At 33.6% G+C, this 26,627-nt stretch overlaps 2 protein-coding genes across 4 annotated transcripts in view; both read left to right on the top strand.

Moving 5' to 3' along the window:
• LOC115441948 (alkaline phosphatase) overlaps positions 1–26,627 on the top strand; it is a 109,033-nt gene that overhangs the window by 50,352 nt on the left and 32,054 nt on the right. The window lies entirely within an intron of this gene.
• Positions 22,768–24,163, top strand: LOC115441949. Its single transcript, XM_030166882.2, has 2 exons — positions 22,768–22,989; positions 23,168–24,163. Exons 1-2 carry the CDS (start codon positions 22,785–22,787, stop codon positions 23,962–23,964), a joined length of 1,002 nt encoding a protein of 333 aa, XP_030022742.2. The 5' UTR covers positions 22,768–22,784; the 3' UTR covers positions 23,965–24,163.

The following is a 26,627-nucleotide window of genomic DNA, read 5'->3' as shown; positions in this document are numbered from 1 at the left end:
TGCTCGTCCCTTATAATATATTCGCCATCAGACGCCGTAGACACTTTATCGAGCCGTACAGAAACTGTGTCAGAGCCACAAGGATGTTTATATGCGCGTATGAGGTCAATCTCTCTGACTTTGGCCCGCCCTCAATATGTAGGTATACAGGCTTATACCTAGAATCGATTGACACAATTACCGAACCAACAATCCAATCTTAATCAGATTCTGAATTAAAATAATACGCGCGAATAATTTAGAATTATTCGTATCCAGTGATTTGAAATTAACAACGTATAAACTAAATTTAATTGCAGTTTTCTGGTTCTTTCTCGCAACTCCGGCAGCCGAAAATATTTTTCCGGTATAAAAATCCCGCTATATATTTTCCTGGGATAAAAGTCTATGAGGAACTCAAAATGTCTTCATAACAAATTTCATCAAACTCAGGCCGTAGTTCAGCCGTAAAAGGATTACAAACATACAGAAATACTTTCGCATTTATAACATCAGCACCAAGAACTTAAGGTTTGCAATTGACTAAGTATGTTTATGAAAATTAATGACCTTATACAATATTAATCATTACGTATTCATATTGTTATTAACATCCAACTTTATTAGGAACTAATTAAATAAGGAAAACAGGATAAGGGTCTGATCGATTTGAACGGGATTTACCTTTGGATAGTCATCTGGGAAATATTCGATATATTGTAACAAAATGAATGGGTTAATAAATAATTATAATTAAGTACACTCACTGGAGTAATATGTTTTAGATATTCCCCCTTATTCATAGACGTTTTTTATCTAAGGGCGCAACATTGCTGTTTTTCATTTAACAAGTCTGTTTCTCAGTGCTGACGGCATGGCAGTCTTCGCAGTGCGTAGACATAGGACCATTGTGATTGGCTAATATTGAGATACAACTTGAATCTAGATGGCTGTCAGATAAACAAAGCTGAACAAACAACAAGCCGTCAGATAAACAAAGCTGAGAAACAGATTTGTCATCACAGCAATGCTCCATCCTTAGATAAAAACGTCTATGAATAAGGGAGATTGAGTTTTACTAATTGATATCGATTAACATAAGTCTACATAAAATTGACGGGAGATTATTGGTCTAATCGTATTAATGTTATTTAAAGTTGTGACGATGCTTGAAGGCAGTAAAGATATTTGTTAGAAATATCGGTAAACATTGAGGTGTAATTTGGTTCCTTTCAAAGGACATTCAGGCAGCCGAATGCAATACTTAATAAGCCATTATTATCTCACTAAATACTATTTCAAGTAGGGTCGTGAACACATTTACTCCATCTGGAAAAAGGAATTTAGCTTAGTTTTTACGATTGAATGTCCGTCAGCTGAAGTTCGGACCCCAATTTCCTCTGTTAGAACCAATTCTAAATGAATTACGTTAGGAAAACTCACAAAAAGCGTTAACGTGTAAAATAATCCTATTAATATTATGAATGTGATTTATAACGATGTTTTGGGTTTAAATAAAACTATTTTGTGGTTCTCATCGTGATTTTTATATCATTTTATTAACCGACTTCAAAAAAAAGGAGGAGGTTATCAATTCGACGTGATTTTTTTTTATTTTTTTTTTGTATATTTGTTACCTCAGAACTCGCTCATTTATGAACCGATTTGGAAAATTCTTTTTTATTCGAAAGAATTTCTCTCCAGATTGGTCCCATAATTTGTTTGGTTTTAAAATAAAAAAAAACAAGAATAATTATGGCGTCCAAGAAAACGAAATCGCGAATTTAGCTTTCCTGTGACGTATTTAGTTATGTTTTTGCATTGAGTTTGGTTGACTGTACTTCTCACATATGTACTTATACATATAGCATAACATCTTTTCCCCGTGTCAGGGGTAGGCAGAGGCGAAACATTTCATCGCGATAGTCGTACTGTGTGTGAAACATATCCGTTGCGTTTTTGGGTTGGGTTTAATTGACTCTACTTCTTACATACCTACATATATGTATATAGCATCACACCTTTTCCCCATTTTAGCGGTAGACAGAGATGTAACACCACAGCGCAATAGTTATAGTATGATCGAAATATATCAGTTGTGTTTTTGTGTTGGTTTTAGTGGACTCTACTTCTTACATACACACATACATATAGCATCACACCTTTTCCCCTTTTCAGGGGTAGGCAGAGGTGTTACACCACAGCGCGATAGTTGTACTGTGAGCCAAATATATCAGTTGTGTTTTTGCGTTAGGTTTCCTCGAATCTACTTCTTACATACATATATACAGCATCACACCTTTTCCCCTTTTCAGTGGTACTCAGAGGTATAGCTCCTCAGCGCGATAGTCGTATCGTGAGCGAAAAACAACTATGCCATTGAGACGGTCTATTTTTTACTAACACAAAAAGCAAAAATAAAAATAATTTTAACAAAAAATTAAACTTCCTTCAAAAACCACTCAAAACCAAAATATAATTTCACATAACAAGTATATATTGGATACCAATTTTGGAGTCGGTGCCTAATTAAAATTGCTAAAAAACGTGTTAAAAGTCTGACAAAATATGTTCTTATTATAAAAAAAAATAATACCGAGATTAAAATAGACATATTCTTATCGTGGAGATAAGGCTTATATTTCTGTAATATATTTCAACAGTATCTAATTTCATTCACGAACGAAAAAGGTTATTAAAAGACTGGTTATGAACTCACGTACGACATCATACCTTTGTGCTTTGAGGTCGGATGAGGCGAATAAAGGGTGAGATGACGTCATAGAAAAATATATTGTAGTTTGATGAAGCAAAGGTATTGTTGTAATTTTATATATTTTGTTATAATGAAATGTTTTTCATGTGGAATGTGTTTTTTACTGGTGGTAAGCCTCTCATATATGAGAGTCCGCCTGCGTATGTACCATCACAATGTCTATTTCTGCCGCCAAGCAGCTGAGTATAGTATAGTAACTTAACTCAAACCTCTTGGCTTTCATTAGGACTTGTACATACTCGGAGTTCCTTGTGATTGTAAGGCAGGATTTATTACATATAACATATAACACCGCCTTACCTCGTCGCATTTTCGCCAATCAGCCTTCAATACACCACAGATAATGTGTCTCAGTGGAACAAATACGATTTCTGTTGAATTTCAGTTTCCTTCTTATCATTGTATTGGGAAAGTGTCACAATATTATTATTTATAATGTAAATCCTTAATAAGTCCTAGTCCTAGAAAACTTATAAGACTGACTTGAGACTGTTCATCGAAACTGGCAAGATATTCACAAGATGGCAAGACATAGACTCAATGATAGAAAAAGTTGATGATATTCATACGAATAGATGGACAAAAGTTTATTAAACCATTAACTATCAGAAGGCAATGCATGCTAAGCGCGCGTACATGAATTTCATATAAAAAATTCTGACAAATTTGTGGTCTGCTGCGTCGTTATAAAGAACATCGCCAACCCCGGCCAATTAATTATTCATCCCATCACTATCAAGTAGAAAATATGTACATAGTAATTTGTAGAAAAACATTTAGTATTCTTTTATAAAATGCATCAGGTACCGCTACTGTTTTTAAAATAGATCCTTTGAAAAATTCATCGCGGTGTTATTTTTTACTTACAGCTTTTTAAAATGTTCAAAGGAATGGACTGCATACATCTCTTTCTTTCCACGTAATATTTAGGTACTGGGTTATTTTTGAAAGATTCTTATTTTTATAATGTAGATAAGAGAATTCACTAACCTTATAAATATATCTATTTTTGGCGTGCCCAGTGGATTGTCAAACATTTTCGCTCGGCAAAATTAATGGGGTAAATTCTGGTCTGGCAGCTTTGGTGTCGACCATGCAAAAACTTTTCGCTCGTTTTACTTTACTTTTCGTCGGATGTCTCCTACAGACGATTGTAGTCGAAACGTATGTGCATTTTGTTTTTATTTGACGACCACACTGTGTTTTCGACTTGCTTCTTTCGTCAATAGCTCTAATTTTAGTGCTACCCACTTTATGAACTAAAAATAAACACTCAATTAATATTCTAATTGAAACATAGTTCAGTTAACTACATCATGTCAAAAAGCATTTAGCGTTCTCAAAGGTCAATTAATAATTACTTTCAGGAAAAAAAGCTTTGTTTTTTACTATTGGAACACCATTTAGAATAATATTAAATATTTTTAACCGACTTCAAAAAACGAGGAGGTTCTCAATTCGACTATATGTTTTTTTGTGTGTTTGTTATTTGGTACAATACTTGCGTATTATAATAGTCAAATTGCTATTGAATAATTATGCATGCTAATTAATAATTCAGATATTATTTACATTTGTTGTATTTAGACATCAGTCACACAATCACGGCGAAACAATTTAACTGACTAATGTCAACATTAATTAGCGCGGTGTATAATTTCGCATTAACATAACATTATTATAGTGATTTGCTTATAAAGATTTAGAAGTTACAGGCGACGCATCTATTTTATAGTCGGTGATGACGTGAGTTTTCAATAAACTTGCTTTCAGTGTGTTTTCATCAAACTAATTTTAATGTATAAAAGTGTCCAGCCAAATGTGTAATTCAAATGTGTAAGCCTGTCTAGTGATATTTATTAATTGACCATTCGTATAAAACTATCAGGGCCTTATTCTCTATAACAGTGTAAACTTGTAACATGCCCGTGAAACATCTTTGTACAATTTGTGTAATGATATTTTGTATGTCAATTGTTATTGTTTTTTTTTAACCGGACACAACAGTGATCCCTCTGCACCTAATGATAAGTGGAGTGGGATTCAATGGAATGCCGACTGACGAGAGATGATTACGCTTCGACAGTCGACACAATTATGCCGGCCTGTTGGTACCGAATAACCGAACTTAAACACGACGCTGTGCGTTAGGTACTTGTTAAACGCTGTCAAAATAACGTGTGCCATAGGAAATAAGGCCTCAGATAAAAGGTCATCATATCAACATGAATAAAACAGGTAGCATTTACACATCAAACGTAAAAAAATAAATAAGTGAACTAGCTTCTGAGTTTACGATACAAATGCATTTGCCAGAAGTAAGACCGTTAAGTGTTGATGAGAATAAACGGCTAATATTTTTACTTTTAAACTATGTAAAGAATAAAAATATTCAAGAGAAAGACATTATATAGATGAGAAAAGTGTAAACTGGTGGGAGTGCTTTGTTATTTTAAAAGGCGTGATATCTATCCAGAGAGTCGTAAATGGAAATTGCCACGATCAACCACAATCTCGGGACGAATATATATAATTGCTTCGCGGAAAATCACTATCGATAATCGTTTTTTCTACATTGAGCGCTATTTCCGGCGCTCCCGATTTAACAATTGCTTGATTTTATATGCAAAAGTTTTAAACTTCAATATGTTGGTTTAACCAAGATAGTAAAATTATTTTGTAGAAAATCACGGCTTTGTGTTCAAATGAGGTTTCTGTTAGAATAGAATTTAAGGTATTTTAACTAAACAGATAATAATTAGCATTTCGTCACAATTCTGAAAATTCTCAAGTTATTGTAAAAGGCCATCTATAACAATGTACTATTCGGACTCCAAATTATACCATTGAGTAATAGTCAACATCGATGCGAAGCATAACAAATAATACAGGAGTCAAGATGGTAACAATTTTACTTTTTACAATGTCGTTGGATTTCTTCGGCCTACTAATAATTATACAAATCTGTTACATTTATACCTCCTTATTCATAGACGTTATTTATCAAAGGATGGAGCATTGCTGTGATAACAAGCCTATTTCTCAGCTTTGTTTATCTGATAGCCAATTAGATTCAAGTTATATCTCAATATTAGCCAATCACAACGGGCCTATGTCTACGTACAGCGAAGGCTGTCATACTGTCAGCACTGAGAAACAGACTTATTATCACAGCAATGCTCCGTCCTTAGATAAATAACGTCTATGAAAAAGGGGGATAGTGTTTAGTCTTGCTATGGTGCATGGCAATAAACATCAGAGGGAGAAAGAAAAATATTGTTAAACTGTGACAAACGTACATTTATATTATTAGTAAGGCTGCTAAACCATTAACATACTTGTCACATTAGTTATTTCTAGCCAACGATATTGTTTGTTGGCACTCTGTACTTAGCATTTGTCGTATTCTATGCAAAGCCATCGAACTATGATCATAAAATAGTACACATAACGCTCATCTCCAAACTAAATAAAATACTCGAATAAATAACATATATAGCAACTGAAGTAAAAAAGAATACGATGTACAAAATAACTGAAGTGGTAAATAAGACTTAAAATTGAATGGCAGCTGCATTCCACGAGGTATTGGCTCATACGTAATTTTCATTTAGATTACAAATTGAAGTTTACAATATTGGATAGCGGTTAGACGCTATCAAAGTTTCCGTCAGGCTCACCTTTATAGAAACTAGGTATGGACAAGTTACAGGGGCAAAGTTAGAAGCCGCGGAGACATCTATCTTCCTTTGCTATCGTGTTGTTCCCATTCCACCTTCGACTAATTATCTGCTGCTTTTAAACTGGTAATTAACCAGAAAACACTAACTTTTAACTCACTTTTATAAATAACTTCTTTACCCGATGCTAAGTTGTCAAATTGAAAATTCTTAGTGAGTTTCGCAGGTATGCAGGTTTCCTTATGAAAGTCTTTATTATTACAACTACAAAATATAACAAAAAAGTGTATGTATATTGTGATTTATATTTTAACTAGTGCAACGTTTGGTCTCATCGTTAAAAGGGGGTCTTTTAGACAACCTTTGTTACTGCTTATTTCTTACAGTGCATTTTAATTCATTAAATTTATCACCAGATTTATCAGTGAAAAATTACATTTTGAAGAAACTTGCTTGTCTCAGAATAATATTTTAGGTAAGTATTGCGAAGGTATGTGAAGTCTGCCAATCCGCATCATGCCAGCTTGTTGAATAAAGTTTAAAACCTCTAAGGGCCTGAGGGATAATATTCAAGTAAATGTTATTTATAAGTTAACGCATAAGACAGTTAATATATTATATACTATATAGTATTCTTTCGATTAAATTTTATTTGGGAGCACGACTTCTTTAAATCTGGTTATGATTTACTCAAATAAAACAGGCCCTAAGTAGTATAGCAGACCTGTGTCAAACAGTAGGTCAGTATTGACAGAGCTGTATTTGTAATTTCGATTTATTCAATAATATTGTTTGTTTGTTTTATTGGTTAACGGTGATGTATACCTACGCATTTTCGAGATGTAACTGTGCTTGTGGCAATTCTGAGATTTCAAATTCATATTCAATCTTTTTAACAAAGCATTCATAACGAATGTGAAACCATTTAGGTCAATGGTATAGACGCGCGTTGTTCAGTTATTTTTTACATTGCAATGTATATATTATAACTAAAGCTCAACTTATACTGAGTCGAAGTGTTACGACACGTCATGTTTTTCTTCTATAGCATATTCAAATTTATTTCCCCTTTATTAAGGTACAAAATTGTGTTCTACAAATATGGAGAGGCGCGTCGACGCTTGGTTGAAGTGGAGTAGTTTCGCGCATCGCCGCGCGTCTCTGCGTTACTCGCCCGCAATGACGCGTCAGACTCTAATCATGCCAGACGTAGCACAATACTGAACTATAACGCTTCAATATGAGCGATTATAATCAGATCGATACTATTGTGTACTGTCGAGTACGAGCGCCATCCATGAATGTTTATAAATCTTTGACTGGGCGCATCGTCCCGCGACGACGCGCGTTGCTACTTTTTGTAGTTAAATTAACAAAAAAATATACCGCCTTCAAGTACCACTAAAAATCAAAATTTAATTTAACATTACCTTTTTACTGGTTACCAATTTTGGAGTCATATGGGAACACACGGGAAGCACAACTTTCAGTAAAAAAAGTATCATCAAAATCGGTTCACCCAGACTAAAGTTCTGAGGTAACAAACAAAAAAAAAACTATAGGCAGTCGAATTGAGAACCTCCTCCTTTTTTTCGAATCGGCGACACTGTGAGTTGAGCCTAAGCGGTTACACATTCATGAAGGAAGGTAAAACACGTATATTAATCGGTATTGTACGATTAGGTTTTAGTAAATAAGATAACATTTGAAATCCATGTAACTTACATTGTGGCGATTGTATATATTTAATATATTATGAAATATTTAGGCAAATCATAGTCGCTCAGTTAAATAAATTAAACACAATACAAAACTTTTTGCGTAAACATCTACACTGAGATTTCATGCCAGCCTGTTTAAATACAGTAAAACAAATTAATTAAAACTATATTCTCATTAACAATACTACAATCACAGATCCTGTGTTGAATTCTTAAACGAAAGATGCTTACGAAGTATCTAGAAGAAAATCATTTTTCTCTAATGTTAAAAATACGCAAGGATATTTCTAACTCAATTACTGCCCAAGGGATTTGGATTAAATTTGGTAAGAGATAGATTACGCTCGGTATAAAGGAATAAGGTATTTTTATTCCAAAAAATCAAGCTCCCTAAGGAAGGCCCTTAAGTTCCAACGACTACTTAAAAATCTAAAATATATTTTTTTGAGTAATAACCGTAACGTAAATTTTGTTTAATTTTGTTTTAGTTTATCAGTGATGTCATTGGGTTTTTGAATGTCGCTGATTTCACAGGCCGCAGCTGATCCCCCCTTCCCTGTTCCCCGGGGCTGAGCAGTGAGCAGCATCTTTAATAGATTTACCCATGTTAATACAACTGAATGGCTTTGCATGTAAAATAAGGGACCAAAAATAAAATTAAGGTAAGATGTCACTACTATACAAAGCAATTTGTTAGTTGATATGTCATTCACGAATTAATTTCCTACAGTACAACTCACAAGCTAGCAACTTTCAGCTGTTAGCAAGTAAACGTCGGTATAACACGGCGAGCAAACTAGTTAATTGCTGCACAGATTGCGTTATATGGAAATGTTCCACTACAATCATGTATCAATTTGCAAACAATCTGATCGGTTAGCGGAGAATACATAAATTCATTCGATACATGGCGAGTGCGAGATGTTTCAGTACGAAGGACAATGTAATGCGACAAAGTAAATTACTATTACTATTAGGTACTTAAATACACAGATCATTATGTGGAAGGTTTGTGTATTTAATGTAATGAAATAATGTATTGTAATCTTATTATCTTCTTACTTATGTTATAAAAGCAAAAGTTAGTGAATTTGTATGTTTGGATGTTTGTAAGAAGTTAATGCAGAAATAGGTGAACTGATTTCAATGAAATTTGACAGACGGGTAGACCATGTCCTTGCTTAATACATAATGTACATTTTTGCGCGATAATTTACTTCTATGAGAAATAATGGATGTTTTATCTGATTTTTAAATAGATGACTTTCGTAACTGGAGTGGCTTGTCACGTTTATGAAGCCGCAAGCAACACCCAGTATACGTGTAACATAAGCAAAGGTTGATTACAAAATTGTATTATTCAAAATAATATTATTACTAAAGCGTGTTTACAAGATGTACTTCAGTTTTTGAAGCTTTGTTCTAATTTGATTTTCATATATTGCAGCCGTTGAATTGCGTCGTTTAAGCAGTATTATACTCTGATTTTAAATGCATTAAATTATTTCCTGTTTCTGAACTAAAATACAGATTAGGAATTTCATCAGTTACTTAAAAACAGACCCGTTGCGTTGCATTTTCAAAGCCATCGCTTCGTTCTTATAACTTTTAAATAAAGAATTCCTGTATGAAAATTCTAGGAATTTCATTAGATAAGTATATTTCGCTATTATTTAAGATTTCATAAAATTGATTTAATTCGACTATCCATTTTCTTTTTGGATATAGCTTCGTAATAGTAGCTATTAGTTTTGTCTTCTCAGAGAACATTGACTGTGACCTGGAGACCGACCTTTATATCCCAGGTTGGGCAATTCTTTGCGAGATTTTCCATTTCAAGTTGTGATTTATTCGGGATTGGATATGTGACCGATAAAGGGTAAGCCTATCACATAAGATGGAAACGAGTTTCAGGCCCTGCCTAGGTGTGATCTCGTTGGAGGTATTACAGGCTTATTTACAGCTTAGTTGGTAAACGAAGACGTGAGATAGCACATTGCTGTTTATCAATATTTTTGTGAGGGAGAAGAAGCTAAGCTAAGTCAAAGAAAGAGCCGATTCCTCAAAAGCGGCAATGCATCGTTGACTCGTCTAGTGTTATGGATGTTTACGGATGATGGTGATCACGTATCATTAGGTAACTCACTTGGTTTGTCGCGTCTACTATGAAAAAAGTTCACCGCAAAATAGGTCACGGCAGTCCATACATCCAAAACTCATGCAGGTGTTGGTAAAGCGAATGGACGTGAGTTCTTGGGCCAAAAGAAATTTAATTTCATAAAACGTTAACTTCACGTCGGTTTTCGAGAAATAGTGCCTTTTCGAAAAAACTCGATAAAAACGATGATATGAATCATCCATGATGTGATTTGGAAGTGACTAATAATTACGAAAGAATTCGTTACATCATTTTGCATCATCTTTACAATCCTTTTTTATAACTCAAACAGATCTTTTCAAAATATATTTACCAGAAATCTTTTAATTATTTTTTTTTATTAATAATGACATAGTAATTTTCAATTTACTCCAACATTTCAGGGACAAACTGAAAAAGACCACCACACAAATATCATGTAGTTCTTTTATTCCGAAATCATTAAACTAACGAACTGGAAAAATATGGCCGTCATTAAGACAGTAATTCAAAAATGCGAAGAAAAAGTAATTATGTGAGTGAAATGGAAATATAAAAACTGCTCGACGTTTACAATGCAGCGACCGCAGTTGGCGAGGCAGACAGTATGAGTAACTTGGAAAGCGAGTCTCGAAATTAACCTCATTAAACTGCCGGTATGTCTTAAGTCGGTTTCAACTATGCATATTTTCATTTCAATATAACTTTGAACTGCAATTAATTAAAAAATTATTATATTTCCAGTAATGTTATAAACTTATAGATTATGTTTGAATTAATTACGTGTTCCTTTAAATGCTGCATGAAATATTTGTCGAAACAATTTGTTCTGGACCCTTTTACTCTAGCGTGCTATTTTAATTAACGCATTTTTATAAATAAAAGTCATAATAGTTGTGATGACAAACATAAACATAATGATTATTACAACAAGTTCTAAATATCAAGACGATAAATAATCAGGTTCGCTGTTCCACTGTTGGAAAATAGAAAGCATTCTCGTAAATGAATATAATGGAATAGGTGTAATTCGTAATTAAAAGGAATAAGCAAATCTTTTGCCAATAAACCTACACTTCATACAGCTTCAGTAAGTTTTTTGTTGAAATTAATTAAAAAAAAGGTTCCAATGTTTGTACTTCACTTCGTTCTTTCAAAGTGAGTAATCTCATTAATTCGATTTTTTCACCGACATATTACATAATCTGGATTATCATATAGAATACTTTTTGTCTCGGATATTGCTAAGGCTAAGTTTGAACGCTCAGGCGTACGAGCCCGCGTGAGAAATATTAATGATACGGGCTTAATACCCATCATATATATTCCATTGTTATATGAGATATGATGAAGATATAGATTATAATATAAAGAGATACTTCAAGTGAAAGCCTCGACTTGTAGTACTGATTTAGATATCCTTTCACCTTCTAGATTTAATATGAGACTAAGAATTACTTACAATGAGCTATGAATTTAATAAATAGTATTAACTGAGTGACAAACAACCCCCAACTTAAATTGTTGGCTTTGTATCCAACTTACGTATACAAGGTAGGTGAAAACAGGATTTAGGGTATTATACAACATCTGAGAAGGATAAATCTCAACAGGTACTTTGGCAGAAAAACGAAGTAAAGCTTTACTGTATTCACGTGGTTAGTTACTCTACGGGCTCATACACATAAACACGATACGACGTCGTACCGTGGAAATCTACGAAGAGCAAAGTAAAAATTGATGCCACGACATCGCAAACGCGCCATGATGCACGGTACGACGTCGTAGAAACTTACAGTGCACTCTTTCACTCGATCCATATATAAGGCGTTATATTTCTTCATAAAATTACTCCTGTTATACATAATTAAAAGAAATGGATATTATATCTAATATCCATGTGTATCTGTTTCTTCTTTGGGCGTCTTCTTAATGCTAATAGGAGGAGAGTACATCTATTGAGGTCCATTTTCTGAGCACTGCGACACCGTATCGACGTCGCCAAGCCATGCATCGTGGCGCGTTGCGATGTCGTTTGTGAATTTTTACGTCGCTCGCCATAGATTTCCACGATACGACGTCGCATCGTGAAGGGATGTCGCGTCTTCCTACGACGCGTCGTATCGTGTTTATGTGTAAGAGCCCTAACGGAGGCTTAAGAGTTTACTCCATATTCAACTAATGTTGGTATTGATTTTGTAGGTGAACATGGATGAGGGATATCCCTTGCTATGAAATTAAAAAGATTATATTTACTTTAATTATAATTATATACACTTTTTCATTTTTAAACTAAAAGACCAGAGGAGACGTTTCGCCCTAAAGTAAGCGACAAGTAACATCACATGAGCTTTAAATACAAGACCTTCAGGACACATTTTGAACACATTAATAATAGTTCTCATACACATTTTCTTTCTTCATATAAATTGTCAGCCGAAAATAACATTTATAATAATAGTAAGTATATGTAAAACGTCAAATTGAGAAGTGAGATACGATGAACATATCAATGACTCAATCACGTCAACCCGATTCGGTGAAGGTATTTTTGATTATTTTATCAAACTGTTGGTTACTCATTTCTTATTCACGACAGAAGGCTTAGGAGAGATTGAAATTCAAGTGGCTTTTGCGCGCTCGCAATCGCAAAAAGCATTGGATCTGTCTTATAACTCTCAATCGTTTCTTAAGAAATGGAAAGCCACTCGGAATAGTCCGACCGTAGAACGCAATTACCGAAATGAAATTTCCTTAAAAGTGTGTTTAATATTAATTCATTACAGAGAGTTTTCAAAGGCATGAATTTAAATGGTAATCCTCTTAAAAAATCAAATGTACATCGAAGTAATTTAATTTGCAGCAGCGGTTATTGTAGTTATGGGTTTTTAATTTTTGATGTTATTTACAAATTGCACTTATATTTGAATATAATATTTATTCCAGGTTTTTCATATATACATATTTTATTGATGTTATTCTCAAATTGATCTATGGGGCTTCGATTGATGAAATCGTCAGGAAACAGAACTGATTTCCGCAACAAGGTATAGATAATTGGGGACATGTGAGCCATTCCCATGCCCCCAATTATGCATACATAGTACACACCCATGCATACCCTTCCATCAACATTAGAACAACAAATTTGAATTAAGAATTATAAATGCCTGGAGAAGTATTTTGAAACGTGAGAAAATTCTATATAAAATTTTAGATTTGGATTAGCGAATAGTCTTAAGTCATATTTTGTTCAATCATTATGATCCCGAAGTGAATAAACACTGTTATTGACTTTCGCTACAACTCATTTGAAATCAGATTCCCGATAAATCGTATATTTTTGTTTCCAACTTTTCATCGTTGGTAACTTTTGTATTCGAAACCACTGATTACTAAGTTATCGACTCATAACTCAATGGAAATTTCGTTAAGCATAAATTTTCAAAGAAATGAGTTATGCACCACCCACTTATGAAAATATATTTCAGGTGAAATCAGGAAATTACGTATACAGTATAAGGTAATGTTTGTGTGAAAATTAATGTTGTTTTTAATTTTTAACTTTGATATGATAAATAATGTTATGGCTCCAATAATTGCTTTATATTTTGAAGTCTTGTATAACAATATAAACATTTGATGAAGCCACCCTTATTTCTACGATTCGTTTGTCTAAATTGTTTTCTTTATAGACATAATCGTGCATGCTAGATAAAATTGTATTGCCTTTCACCGAAGCTTAACTGCCATGGTAATCCGTGTTTTAGTAAAATTGTTTAAAGTGAAATGATTAGAAATTTAATCAGAAAATCCAATTTTAGAGCTACTTTAGACAATTTGTAGGATGAAATGTTTTTAGACACTATAAATTTCAGTCAAATTCTTATTAAAATTCTCCAATACAGAAACACAAATTAGCAAACGTGTTCAATTATTTTGTAGCCAGACGCTGCTAAATGACACATAGAGCTTAAGAAAGGTATTTAATTAGACAGTGACTGTAAATAATGTTGTTATTGTAATATATTGAAATTGGTTTGCTTGGGATAATTTGAAACGACTGTTTAAAACCTCATTTCAGACCAGGCTATATTTAGTAATAAACTGGAATATTCTTCAGGATTTAATAACAAGGTAACTGAAATAAAAATAGTAATATATAGTTACTTTATGGTAAGGACTTATGTTTACGCGAATGTTAGACATTGAAATAAAACTATTTCTAACGCAGTTTTTTGTAACATTATTGTTTATAATCAATTTTAAAAATATGTTATTATAAAATAGTAAACTTTGACTTTTCGGACGATTGACGCCTCAGTCCGCGCCGTGACCACGAAGGCTACAGTCGTCTAAACGTATGGGAAAATTATAATATAAAAAAATAAAATTATATTAAAAGAAAATATCCGTCAAAAAGTTTTATTTCAATAAAGTTACTAATTTATCAAATATTTAGAAGCTTCCAATTAGTAAAAAATATCAAAATCCCAGGATCGTAGTTCCCAGGATTTCTACAGATATACAAACAAACAAACTCACAAAATGCTCTCCTTTATAATATAATTCCATTAGTTTTACTTGTTGTATAATAGTTTCAAAGTAGAAAGTGCAGAAGGCTTATACATATATTGGATTATGGAACTCGGAAACCATACAAAGACAGCTGACGAGATCTTATAACATTTACTAATACGTTTGTACGTGTTAGTCCCTGTGAAACCCCTCAAGGGGGACATCAATAATTATAATTACAATATTATATAGTTTCATAGAAGGCGAGAAATTATTATAAAAACGTTGGCTGATTTTTTTCGATAATTTAGAATGGCTCATTGGTTTTCATGCTGTTTTTGCATCAAGTAAGTATTGAACTTCACATCTACAAAAACAGTATATGGGTATATGTATATTGATTGATCGATAAATGACCATAGAAGAAATCAAATTTTTTTTCGGCATGCTTTTTTTAAAATACCTAAAAAAAATAATTGCTGACAAAATACTTTTTTTGTGATTGTTACAATTGTAAGTCGTTGGACTTAGACTGATTACTTCGCTTTTGCTTCATGAGATCATAGTTACTTGGTATGATGACACTTGTTAATAAAGGCTATAATAACAGTCCTTGACACCTAGGCTGCAAATATTTTCGAATAATTAAATATGGTAACGCTTCCAAATCACTTGCTGAGCTAAATCCGAGGAACACAATTCCGTGTGTAGGTTACAATAGATTTCACAAAGTACTATCACATTAAAGTGGTGGAGCAATGCGCCCTCGCACAAGCCGTGTGGTGATCGTTTCAATAGACGTTGTTATTGGTATACATTTGTACTGGAAAGCACAATCAGGTGTCAAAGAGTTTGCGAATGGTAAGAACCAATGGGATGTGTTGGAATATTGTCATGGAGCTTGTAATGACTTTCTATTCGATGCTATTGTATTTTAATAATGAAGTTAATTAGACCGTTGATGATTTTTACGCCTGTTAACTAAATTTATCAAATCAGCTCTTATTGTAAGAGACAATGCCGATGCTATAGTAAGCACAAACACAAATCAAAGTTTTTTTAAAATTGAGCGCACGTATATCCCGAAGTGAAAATTTAATCAAGCTTTCGGCTCACGGATCACGTATTTACCTAATAACATTCGTGATACTGTTTAAAATCGAATTATTCCGCATGTACTAATGGCCTAATTAATTTTACTATTCAGGAACAAATTGGAAACTGTGGTGAGTTTATACTCATCACAGTTTCCATCTATGTATGCTAATAATAGCATGCTGAAAGTATAAAGATTTCGGTAATGAGCGAACGTTATGAACAACTATCAAAAGTGTAATAAAATGTAACAGCTAACGAGCCACAATTACAGAGCATTACGTTATATGTTACGTGCCAAGTTCGATGAAATTGCCTCCACATTAAGAATTATGTCTTGCCCGACGCACATTAAAGACAGTCCGCATCAAAACTGCTCGCTGGTATGGCGGCAGTCGACTGAATAACGACCATCGTGCATACAATAAAAGCCCAATATAATGACTCCTGTGAATTCGCCAGTACCAGTACAGTATCAATAGTTCAATTTTGCTTAGCAAGTCAGTTAAGGCACGGTTTGTCATTTTTGAATAAAGAAGTTCACGGTTCTTAAATAATAGGAAAAGAATTTCAGTTGCATAGTTTTTTTTTGAGACGTAGTGTCGACCCTAGGCTGTCTAAGATTTAATGCAATACGAATCAGTAACTTAACGTATTGTATTGTTATTACGCTATTGTAATGGGAATCAATTGTATAACGTACTGCTTAAGGCTCCAAAACAAAAGCAATTTATTTTGAATCAACATTCCCTACGCAAACAATGTACTTTAGTTTCCTACGGTTCAAATAGATGAGATACGCATTCTTTGTATTTCAAAGAAAGCTTTCGCTACACCATGTAATCGAAACAAGTCAATCCATCGTTTGTAGGAAACAGTCTTTCAAATCTCAATAAAAAAGTCAACTCAATCAGAGACGGCAACCATGGATTATGGCTATTCTTTCATTCCACTCGACAATTGAATGGCTTGACTTCAATTAAATGGAATATATGTTTGTTTATTTATTTTCGCAAACTAAACTTACTTGATATACGTTTTATATGTGAGTTGAAAAATATGTTATTTGATATACTATTTTACATTTTATTACAAGCCGCCATAGTTGTTAATATTATCTATACTAACAATAACCATAACCTCCTCCTAGCCGAATTTCGACCATGACGGCCAATCTCAACGGAGATCAGGCGTGCGTCACAAGTGTGTGCACAGTACACAGGTGCACTCTCTGTTCCTTCACTCTCATAGTTCGGTGAGAAGGCAAGACGACATTGCCGGAAAGAGATCAGGCGCAGGACCAACGGATTTACGTGCTTTCCGAGGCACGGGGGTATCACACCGCCAACTTCCTAACTCCGAGCTGCGACTAAGTAATTTTTAAGATGGAAAAACCCAGTCACAATTATTTTGGCCCGACCCGGGATTCGAACCCAGGACCTCAGCGCGGTAGTCGTACTTGTGCCATGTACAATTACAATAAGGCCACCGAGGCAGTCGATATACTAACAACTATGGCGGCCAACAACTGTCTATGCCAATTCAAGCACTATCAAGTGTAGTAAAGTCCCTCTTATGGGTTGGTATATTATGACTTATTATATTGATTGAGTTTTACTTTTTATAGAAATATAAAACGTATTTGACAAAATGTAGTCTAAAAAAATAGAGGGATTCAGACAAAATAAAAATAATAAATCATTTTTATAAAACGACGTTATTAAAAATCATAATTATGAAATTTACATAATTGTGATTTCAAACGACGGAAATTAAAAATGAAAAAGAAATAGTTAATGTGTTTTCCACTATCGAGTCTCTATTAAATATTTATACATTTTGAGCTGTTTCCAACTATCATTATCGAAATGTTATAAATATATAATATTTTTGCCTAGAAACAAATTATATACTCCAAAATTATAAGTCAATGCCTATTACGATTCACTTTTCTCAACAATTTGATGTTCTAGACGGTTGATGAAGCACCTGCTGCGATAGACAGAAAATTAACTATTTCAATATTAAAATATAGGCAAAGATCAAACTGTTGTGACTTCTTTGTTGTTACCCACTTAACATATAATTAGAACTAGATATTATGTTTAATTTTGGGGTAATTTTTATAGATGACTATGTGATTGTATAATTACAATCTTTACATATAGGTTATAAAATTGTAACAGGCCGATGATGACATTTAAAATATTAAAAATAAACTAATACGGGTGGTAGAACTACAGAACTCAAACAACAGTTTTTAGAATTTCTGTCCATCTATCTGTCTGCATGTTTATATACATATCACGTAAAAACTACCGCATGGAATTGAATGCAGTTTTCACTGATGTATTACTAAAAGTTTTCACCCAAATGTAGGCTTTATTTTATCCCGGGAAAATATAAAGCTGGACTTTTATACCAGAAACACTTTTTCACGCGGGTGAAGCCGTAGGGAAAAGCTTGTTTAATACATAATTAAATTCAAAAGCTAAGACCTAAATGGACATGACATTGTTAACGTTAACAACCGCTATGCGGGCAATCTGCAGTTAACTACAAAGTCTATTGTAATAGCTGATAACAAGAGTTTTATGCAATTTCCTAACCTAATAGACTCTTTGTAATGCTTGATGAATCTTTAAACCGTGTACATGACATTTTGACGTTTTACCACTCGCTATCGTGACCTCAGACCCGTTACTGCATTTATAGAATCCATATTAATGATGCTGGGCACCGAAGCTCAACCAGTCTCTTAGAATGCCTAAATTAAATGCCTAAATACTGACCGCGTCGTTGACGTAGTTGTACTGCATGCGCTGTATGAAAGCGCTTGAGGTCCTGAGCTCGAATCCCTGGTCTTTCTGCTCAGTATCAGCGCGGAGTATGCAATTTGTGCCCGTTATGGCCATAGGCTCGCCCCCCATCACATCATGGGACGGAACACACTTGGCGAAGAGTGGGTGCCCAGGTTGCGCCTCTGCATACCCCTTCGGGGATAAATACGTGATGTGTGTGTCATTCATCAAATATTGAAAATAATCGATCGTTTAAAGTAATTACACTGTTCATAACGCGCCATTGAATAGCTGAAGGCAAAATGATAGACATTTAAACGTATCTAGTGCTTATTTAAGACGAGTTAGATTCTATTAAAACTAGCTATTCAAGTATGGGTAAGGGGTGCAATTTGGAAGACGCCGGCACCAAGTGTCGAGTCTCACGTGACGCCTGCAACTTTGAACACGTTGCGACGTGCAGGGTGCGACGTTGTCGTGTAATTTGTCATGGTGGCAGCGTGACTTGAAACTATACCAAATTATGTTCAGGTTACATCGAAAGGCGACCGCAATTCTAACCTGCATAACGTGGACTTTATGTTAATTTCCGTATGCATGTATGTGGTAATTTTTCCCCATGGTATAATTAAACTTAAGGAATTTATTGCCTATACTAGAAACAGTTTAATTATCTTCTTGTTTTCCTTCCTAAACGACCAAAATCAAAAAAAACTTAGGACAATCATCAGTCAACTAATATCCAAAAATCAAATGTAACATCTAAACATAAGTGAATGTAATTTTTATTTATTGGGCTTTAGATTAAAGTAATATGTACGAAAAACCTGATGAATATGTGGTGTGAAAATCTCGTTAATATTCCAAGGATTTCTCAACAAAAACCTGAAAAACTGCAATAGTTTTTTTCTACTTACATTATATTACCTAATTAAAAAATAGGTCAAGCATTTATAGCTCGAGGAATGTTATTAACTGAAAAAATTGCAATAAATGACGCGCAAATTAACGTCTTAACCAACGCTCCTGATTATGCTTAAATAATTCATACATTTTAAATAATTACGAGTATAATGGGTTGTGTATAATTATTATTTAAAAACAATAAAATCATGGTAATTTAGTCAAAGATTTCAGAATATTCAATTATATTTAGAGACGAATGAGAAAGAAGCATCGAAAATGTTCATCCAATATAAGATAAATGGACATCATATTTTGTGAATAACTTCAACTTTGTAAAATCTTATCGAATGTGACCTGGTAGTTTTTTTAAACAAGACAATTAATGATTTCCCAATGAGCTGTAGATACATTTATTTGTTTTACCATGAACACGTGCCTAATGAAGCTATTGAAGTATTAATGAAAATATATCCAATGCTTGTAAAAAGTTTTAGCTTCTTGTTGGTTTCAAGATAAGGTTGAAAACAAAAGAAATCTTATGCAGGGATTCATAATCTTATTTTTTAGATATTTATTATAAACTTTCTTTCTATTGGCGCATGATAAAGCTAATATTGTAGATGTTAGTATAAAAATAACTATAAACGGGTTCATATTATTAACTATTCGATGTAGATTTATAATTTAAAACATAAAAACTTGAGTATGATTATAATTAATAGTTGTTATTTTCTAATTATTCGATTTATAAAAACTGCTGTTCAAAAACACCACGTAAACCAAAAAACAGCTACCGTTTTCTTACAGAACATCGATTTCGCTTTTCGGAATATCAATTTACTCTATTTCTTTCGTGATTCTTGTAAAAGAATACATTTTCTTTGAACAGAAACGAAGGAGGCCTATTTGCATTTTCTGTCTTTGATTGGAACTGTTTGTGGAGATATTTGCCAACCCGAGTTCCTTTCACATCGATGTGATGAATTTGCCCGAGTAGAGACGGTTATAAGCAAATCTATCTAATCTAATTTTCATTGTCAAGGAATCTAGATACATACATGTATGATTTTATTCACGTATGTACGTGAGTTTGTCGGAAAACAAAATCCCAAAATAATGGTTTATTTTCCGAGATAGAAGGAGTTGAGATAATCTAGTATAAGCGCGCAATGTATTATATATGAATTATTCTGTATTATACATTCTAGTTTTAATGCTCATATATTTTATAATTTGCTATAGTTTTGATTATAATGTGTTTTGCGTCTTAATTTAAATAAATAAACTCTTCATCCGTCACCCACTAGAAAAAGACGACTCGTATTATGTTCGTATGTGCGAAAGATCCACATCTTAATCCTTAATATTAAAGTTTAAAAAGTCTAATATTTTCGGACTGCTTTAAAAGAAAGACATACAGCCTAAAAATAAATTGTATTTGGACATGATTATCATGCAAAGTATAATTAAAATGTAGTAAATAGCTGTTATTTGGATGTTTGATAAATTATATCATAATAAATGTTTACTAATAACGGCAAGCTAACTCAGTCTATCCTCTAGATTAAATTATATTTATCAATGTATTTTTAAGTCAATAACACGACTTCGTGCTACAGAAGCGAATGTAAATACACACAATATTTGAATAATTAACGCAGCGTGTCCAGTTTACGAACCAGAAAAATTCTAACTTTTCCATAACTGTTTTCGAGTGGAGCGTTTTTGGTGCCCTCAAAACTAAAGTTTCTAACTCGCATAAATCAATTTAACGGAAAACCCGATAGCAAAATTGGTTTGAATGTTATGTTCATGAACATTTCAATACTTTAAGTGAATGTTACATAATGAGAAAAGGAATACTCTAGGAATCAAAATATTCTCCGTTTCCATATATCCATAAGGCCTTTTATCCTTTAAACGGCTTGTAACATTGAAAATAATTATTAAAATCATTAAGGAATGGCATGAACTCTGCCTGAATCGGAGCTAATCTGGTACATAATTATTAAAATAAAGCAATATGCTTTACCTACAGTACGCGTAGTACACTCAGGATTCACATGCTGTCTGAATGTTTGCGCAATAGTTTCACGATAATTATTTAAAAATAATAGTTTTCTTCTGTCAAATGATATATAATAAAATATCTACTTACTATATGACTGAATGACTGAAGATACAGTTGTTGTACTTCTCTAAATAATATTATACCCATGTCACTCACGAAACGCGAAAATATTTTTGTTTGTAAATTCACTTGTAAGTTATTGTTTATAAACAATTTTCATACGATTGTATAAAAGATTGGTAGCTTCAAACGGCACAATCATTTTCAACTGAAGATAATGTCGCTGTGGTTATTAACAGTGTGAGTATGTTTCGTTGTCACTCCTTATCTTTTTTTATTTTCTTTTTGTCCCCAGGGATAGTAACAAAAGTATCAGTCCTATATTTTATACTGCCCTACTACTGGGCCTCATTTAATACTGAGAGGAGCCTTAGTCCTCCACGTTGGCCTAGTGCGGATTGGCAGACTTTATATACCCTAGAATTCATATAAAGAACTGCTGAGGTATACACATGTTCTCTGGATGATTTTCTTCACCGTTGAGCAAGCGATAATCCACAAAGAATTCACACATAGCTCGATGAAATTCAGAGGTGTGTGCCCTTTTGTTTTGAATTTGCGGAAATTCGTCTCGGCAGTCCTTTCCACACTCCCCTTTTCCTGAAATATTTTAATATATAGAATCAATACAGTTTATATCAAAAGTGTATTGCACTGACCCTCCAATGCAGTGGGGTAAGAGCAAAATCAGAATGTGACCTTCAAGCTCGTTACAACTGACTTTTACATGTGAATTACGTATTTGGGGTAATTTCCAACAACAATTCTCCTGGCGTATCTGAGTCTGACTTAATCTTGATTAGGGGATCTAATAAAGAGTAAATAGTGATAAAGAAAAACACTCAAAGTTATCCCACCTAGGATACAAAATAAAAATCTTCTAATCAATAATATTAAAACCGGCGCTAGACCATATGGGGTATAGAATTTCGATCAAGATAAATTATCACTATTAAAAGTTCATGAAGTCTTCTGAACAAAGTTGGATGTCTAAAAGTAATAATGGTTTATATTGTTACAGGCGTGTAGTTATAGTATTCATGTTGTTTATACAAAAAACATTAGGCTACTGGGATCTCGGCACCACAACAGAACAGCCTCCATATTACGAGGATACTCCGCGACAAAGTTTTTTCAGATGGCAAAAGACTGAATTTGATTCTTTACAATTTTGGTATCCTTATTTTGATTGGGAGGGACTTCGATACAGAAGATTACTCAATTGTGTAGCAGGCATATCTATCGGTATGTTATCAGATTATTTTTTCCGTTTAACACAAACTTGGGCTTATCAATATCCCTCTTAAGTTACCTTTACGACCTTCTACCATCTCCTTCTTACAATAAATGCTTTTCTAATAGAATCTATATTTTGCACTGAAATAAAATAAAGTTGCGTTAACATGTGTATTTATCTCCACAGATTTTTTACCTCTCAGCACCGCACTTATTTTGAATAGAAGGATATTAATCTCATCTGCAAATTGGGTAGAGCCTTATCTTAACCGGCAAAGAGATTTACGTATTTGGGCGTTGGGCCGTGCTGGCGAACATATAACTCCTTACAGATACCGAGTTTGGCGAGTTCAAAGACTCTTCCCACGAAGTCTAAATCCAGAACATATGCACGGACCACGAGGCCATCACGTTCCTAGACACGACATTACTATAATACATAGTTTGGATCAATTATACATTTTTAGGACTATGCCAACTAGATATCATTACGCCTACAGAGCGTTTCTGTGTGATAAACATTGGAAGCTTGCTGGCGGAGTGTGGTTCGCCGGCTCAGGCTTCGAGGACCTTGAGCACATTTATGAGAACTACAAAATATTCTACAGCACATCCCAAAAAACCGACATAGTTGATTGTTCCATTTATCTTCCAAAATGGTGGGGTAAATTTATCTGCCTAAAGAATATTCACGGTCATTCGGGAGTGCAGAATGGCGGCGGATTCTTCTCATCAACATATTTAGTGGGCCTCGGATGCTTTGAAATAAGATATAATGAGGACAGAATATTAGTTTTTACAGACTTAAGGTATTATATGGACCATATTTATCACTCAGCTTATATAGAGCCCGGAGAGTATTATGAATATGCATATCCTCAATGGGGTATAACACTTGGATATTTTTCGGATGGCGGCGGCAATACTCCATACATTCCTAGCTGGCAGATCATGGATGATCTTTATCCATATGGAAAAAAGTAATAGCGTTCGTATTGGTTTTACAAGTGGAGAAGTTTTTATGGTGTTAAACAATATTAAGAGATTTGTGACCTAAGGGACAGGTATAGAATATAAAAAAAAGTTTAGAAAAGAATTTAAAAAAAATCCAATTGGCAATAATCGACCAGAAATATAATGGCAAACAATAAAGGAAGGAAGCAGCTCTAACCTGAAAACCTCTAATTTTGGCTACAAAATGAAACTTTTTGTCAATCGTGCTTAAAAGTTAAAACCGTTATTTCCAGTACAAAAATAAACTCCGTGTGACCCAAAGTTAAAAAAATACACGAAAACCTCCCGTTCGCTTAATTTAATTAATTGAATTCGGCTCCCGGTCAAGGGTAAAAAGTTTAACGGAAAAAAGTGGGTTTGGACACGCCGACCTGGATGCTCACTTAATTAACTACCTATTTATCATTTACGACACATTTGATGCTAAATAAATTGAATAACATTTAAAAAAATTTACTTGTAACTAATACTTGCAAACATCTTTAATATAGAGCTTAAGCGCATATATTAGGCTTGATTAATATTGATTAATAATAACCTGGATTTGCATACTGATTGCTGAACTATAATGAAGCTGTGTGTGGACTTCGGCAAACACAAATTGCTGTCAATAAAATTTAAAAATATTTTTTCCAATCCATTCAAATAAAAAAAATATGAATGTTCATATTTTATAATAATTTATTGCATCCAGTTTTATAGTATCGAAAAATACGAAGATCGTACGAATATGCGCCAATGCTCAGGAATGCTGAATTAGTGTGGAATCGGTTGTTGACTTAGTCCGCTGTTGATGGAAGATTATATTAGATCACGAAAAGCGGTTCGTCTGCGTTAGGCATAATTACAGCTGTGTTGTACGTACGTGCGTATTATTTAGGAATTAAATTAAGGAGCTATCGGAATTATTTATTTATTTATAATTACATCCCGAAGTAGTGCTGTATACCTAGCTCTAATAATATGTAACAATAATAATAAATGCACAATATTATTCGTTCACAAAATGCATTCAAAAAAGGAACACCAATATTAATATTTAGTATATATAAACCAAAACAAGTTTTATTAGTAAATAAAAAATATATAGATAATATACTTAATTAAACATTAATTCATATTTCTACTAGCTATAGTTCCAGAAATATAAAATCAATTATAATCAAGTTAAGAAATAAAAAACGTTCAACGATTTGAACAAAGACATTCCTAATCTATACCAATATATAAAGCTGAAGAGTTTGTTTGTTTGAACGTTTTAATCTCAGAAACTACTATACTGATATTTTTTTTAATAGTAAGCTGCATTACTCCTAAGTGTTGTGGGTATTCTTATCCCAGGAAAATATTCGTCCCGAAAAAACTTGTTCATGCGGACGGAGCCGCAGCAAAAGTTAGTTTTTTTTAAAATATATATTATATAAAGCTGCAGAGTTTGCTTGAACGTGCTAATCTCAGGAACTACTGGTCGAATTGAAAAATGCTTTTAGTGTTGGATAACCCATTTATCGAGTAAGGCTTTAGGCAATTTAACATCAAACTGTGAGCAATAGGAGCGGAGCATCAATGGAAAATGGTGCAAAAACGGAAAATTTATTCCTTTTTTGAGCTACTGCATTATGTGAACTGCGTAAACGGTTAAAGTAACGCAAAATTATATTGGAATTTGGACGCAATCGTTTTTAAATATATAACAAACATAGTACCCTGCTGCATCTGCCTGCCTGTTTAAACGCGATAAACTAAAAAAACTACCAAAGTTTTTATGAAATTTGGTATGGAGATAGTTTGAAACTGTGGGAAGGACGTGGGCTACTTTCTTTATAATATAATGTAATAACATTATATCTGTATTATATACTGTACCATGCTGGCCTAGTGCGTATTGGTGGTCTCGACACACGCTCAAAAAATATAGTGGAAAAACTTTCACGCGGGTGAAGTTGCGAGCAAATGCTAGTATATTATAAATTTGGAATAGATAGCCTCTTAAAATACATTTGTCGCCACGTTTTAAGGGCATCGCCTTAAGGTACACTAAGTTTTATCAAGGATACAGCTTTAGCAGCATTCATGATTTCTTTTACATTTAAATAGGTGGTTGAGTCGTATCTTATTTCCTTTTTACAACATTGAAACGTTAATATTCATAACTCATTTGTGGTTGAACAAATATCAATCTAAACTTTTTGTTTTCAAAGTTCGACGCTTCTTTATTGTCTGAATATGCAATAAGGTATCTAGAGAAGTTTCAATGCCTATTATGCGGAATAACTAGAAGTATTCATGCATTTATTATGAGCAGCGGTTTTAGCAAACAAAAACACAAGGAAAACGTTTAGATTTTTATCGACTAGCAAACGAAAAAGATTGTATTTATTCGGCATTCAATTACTCCTATCGATAAACAGTCTTAACCGAATAGAATCGTTAATATATTGACGGCCTATCGAGCTGTAGATAGATTTGGGCACAGTACCACTTACTGCTTCATATTGGTTTATTGGCCGTAGATGTTAATTATCCTGTTCATATACGAATATAATTGTAGTTTCGGAAACTTGGTTTCAATCTTGAGTGATGCCTCATGCAAATATTTGGTCTACTACCTCAGAACATATTATGTTGCTGCA

This window comes from Manduca sexta, chromosome 19 (genome assembly GCF_014839805.1).
Source record: "Manduca sexta isolate Smith_Timp_Sample1 chromosome 19, JHU_Msex_v1.0, whole genome shotgun sequence".
Taxonomy (NCBI): domain Eukaryota; kingdom Metazoa; phylum Arthropoda; class Insecta; order Lepidoptera; family Sphingidae; genus Manduca; species Manduca sexta.
The sequence above is the reverse complement of the archived record's forward strand: the minus strand, read 5'-3'. Positions and strand labels throughout refer to the sequence as shown.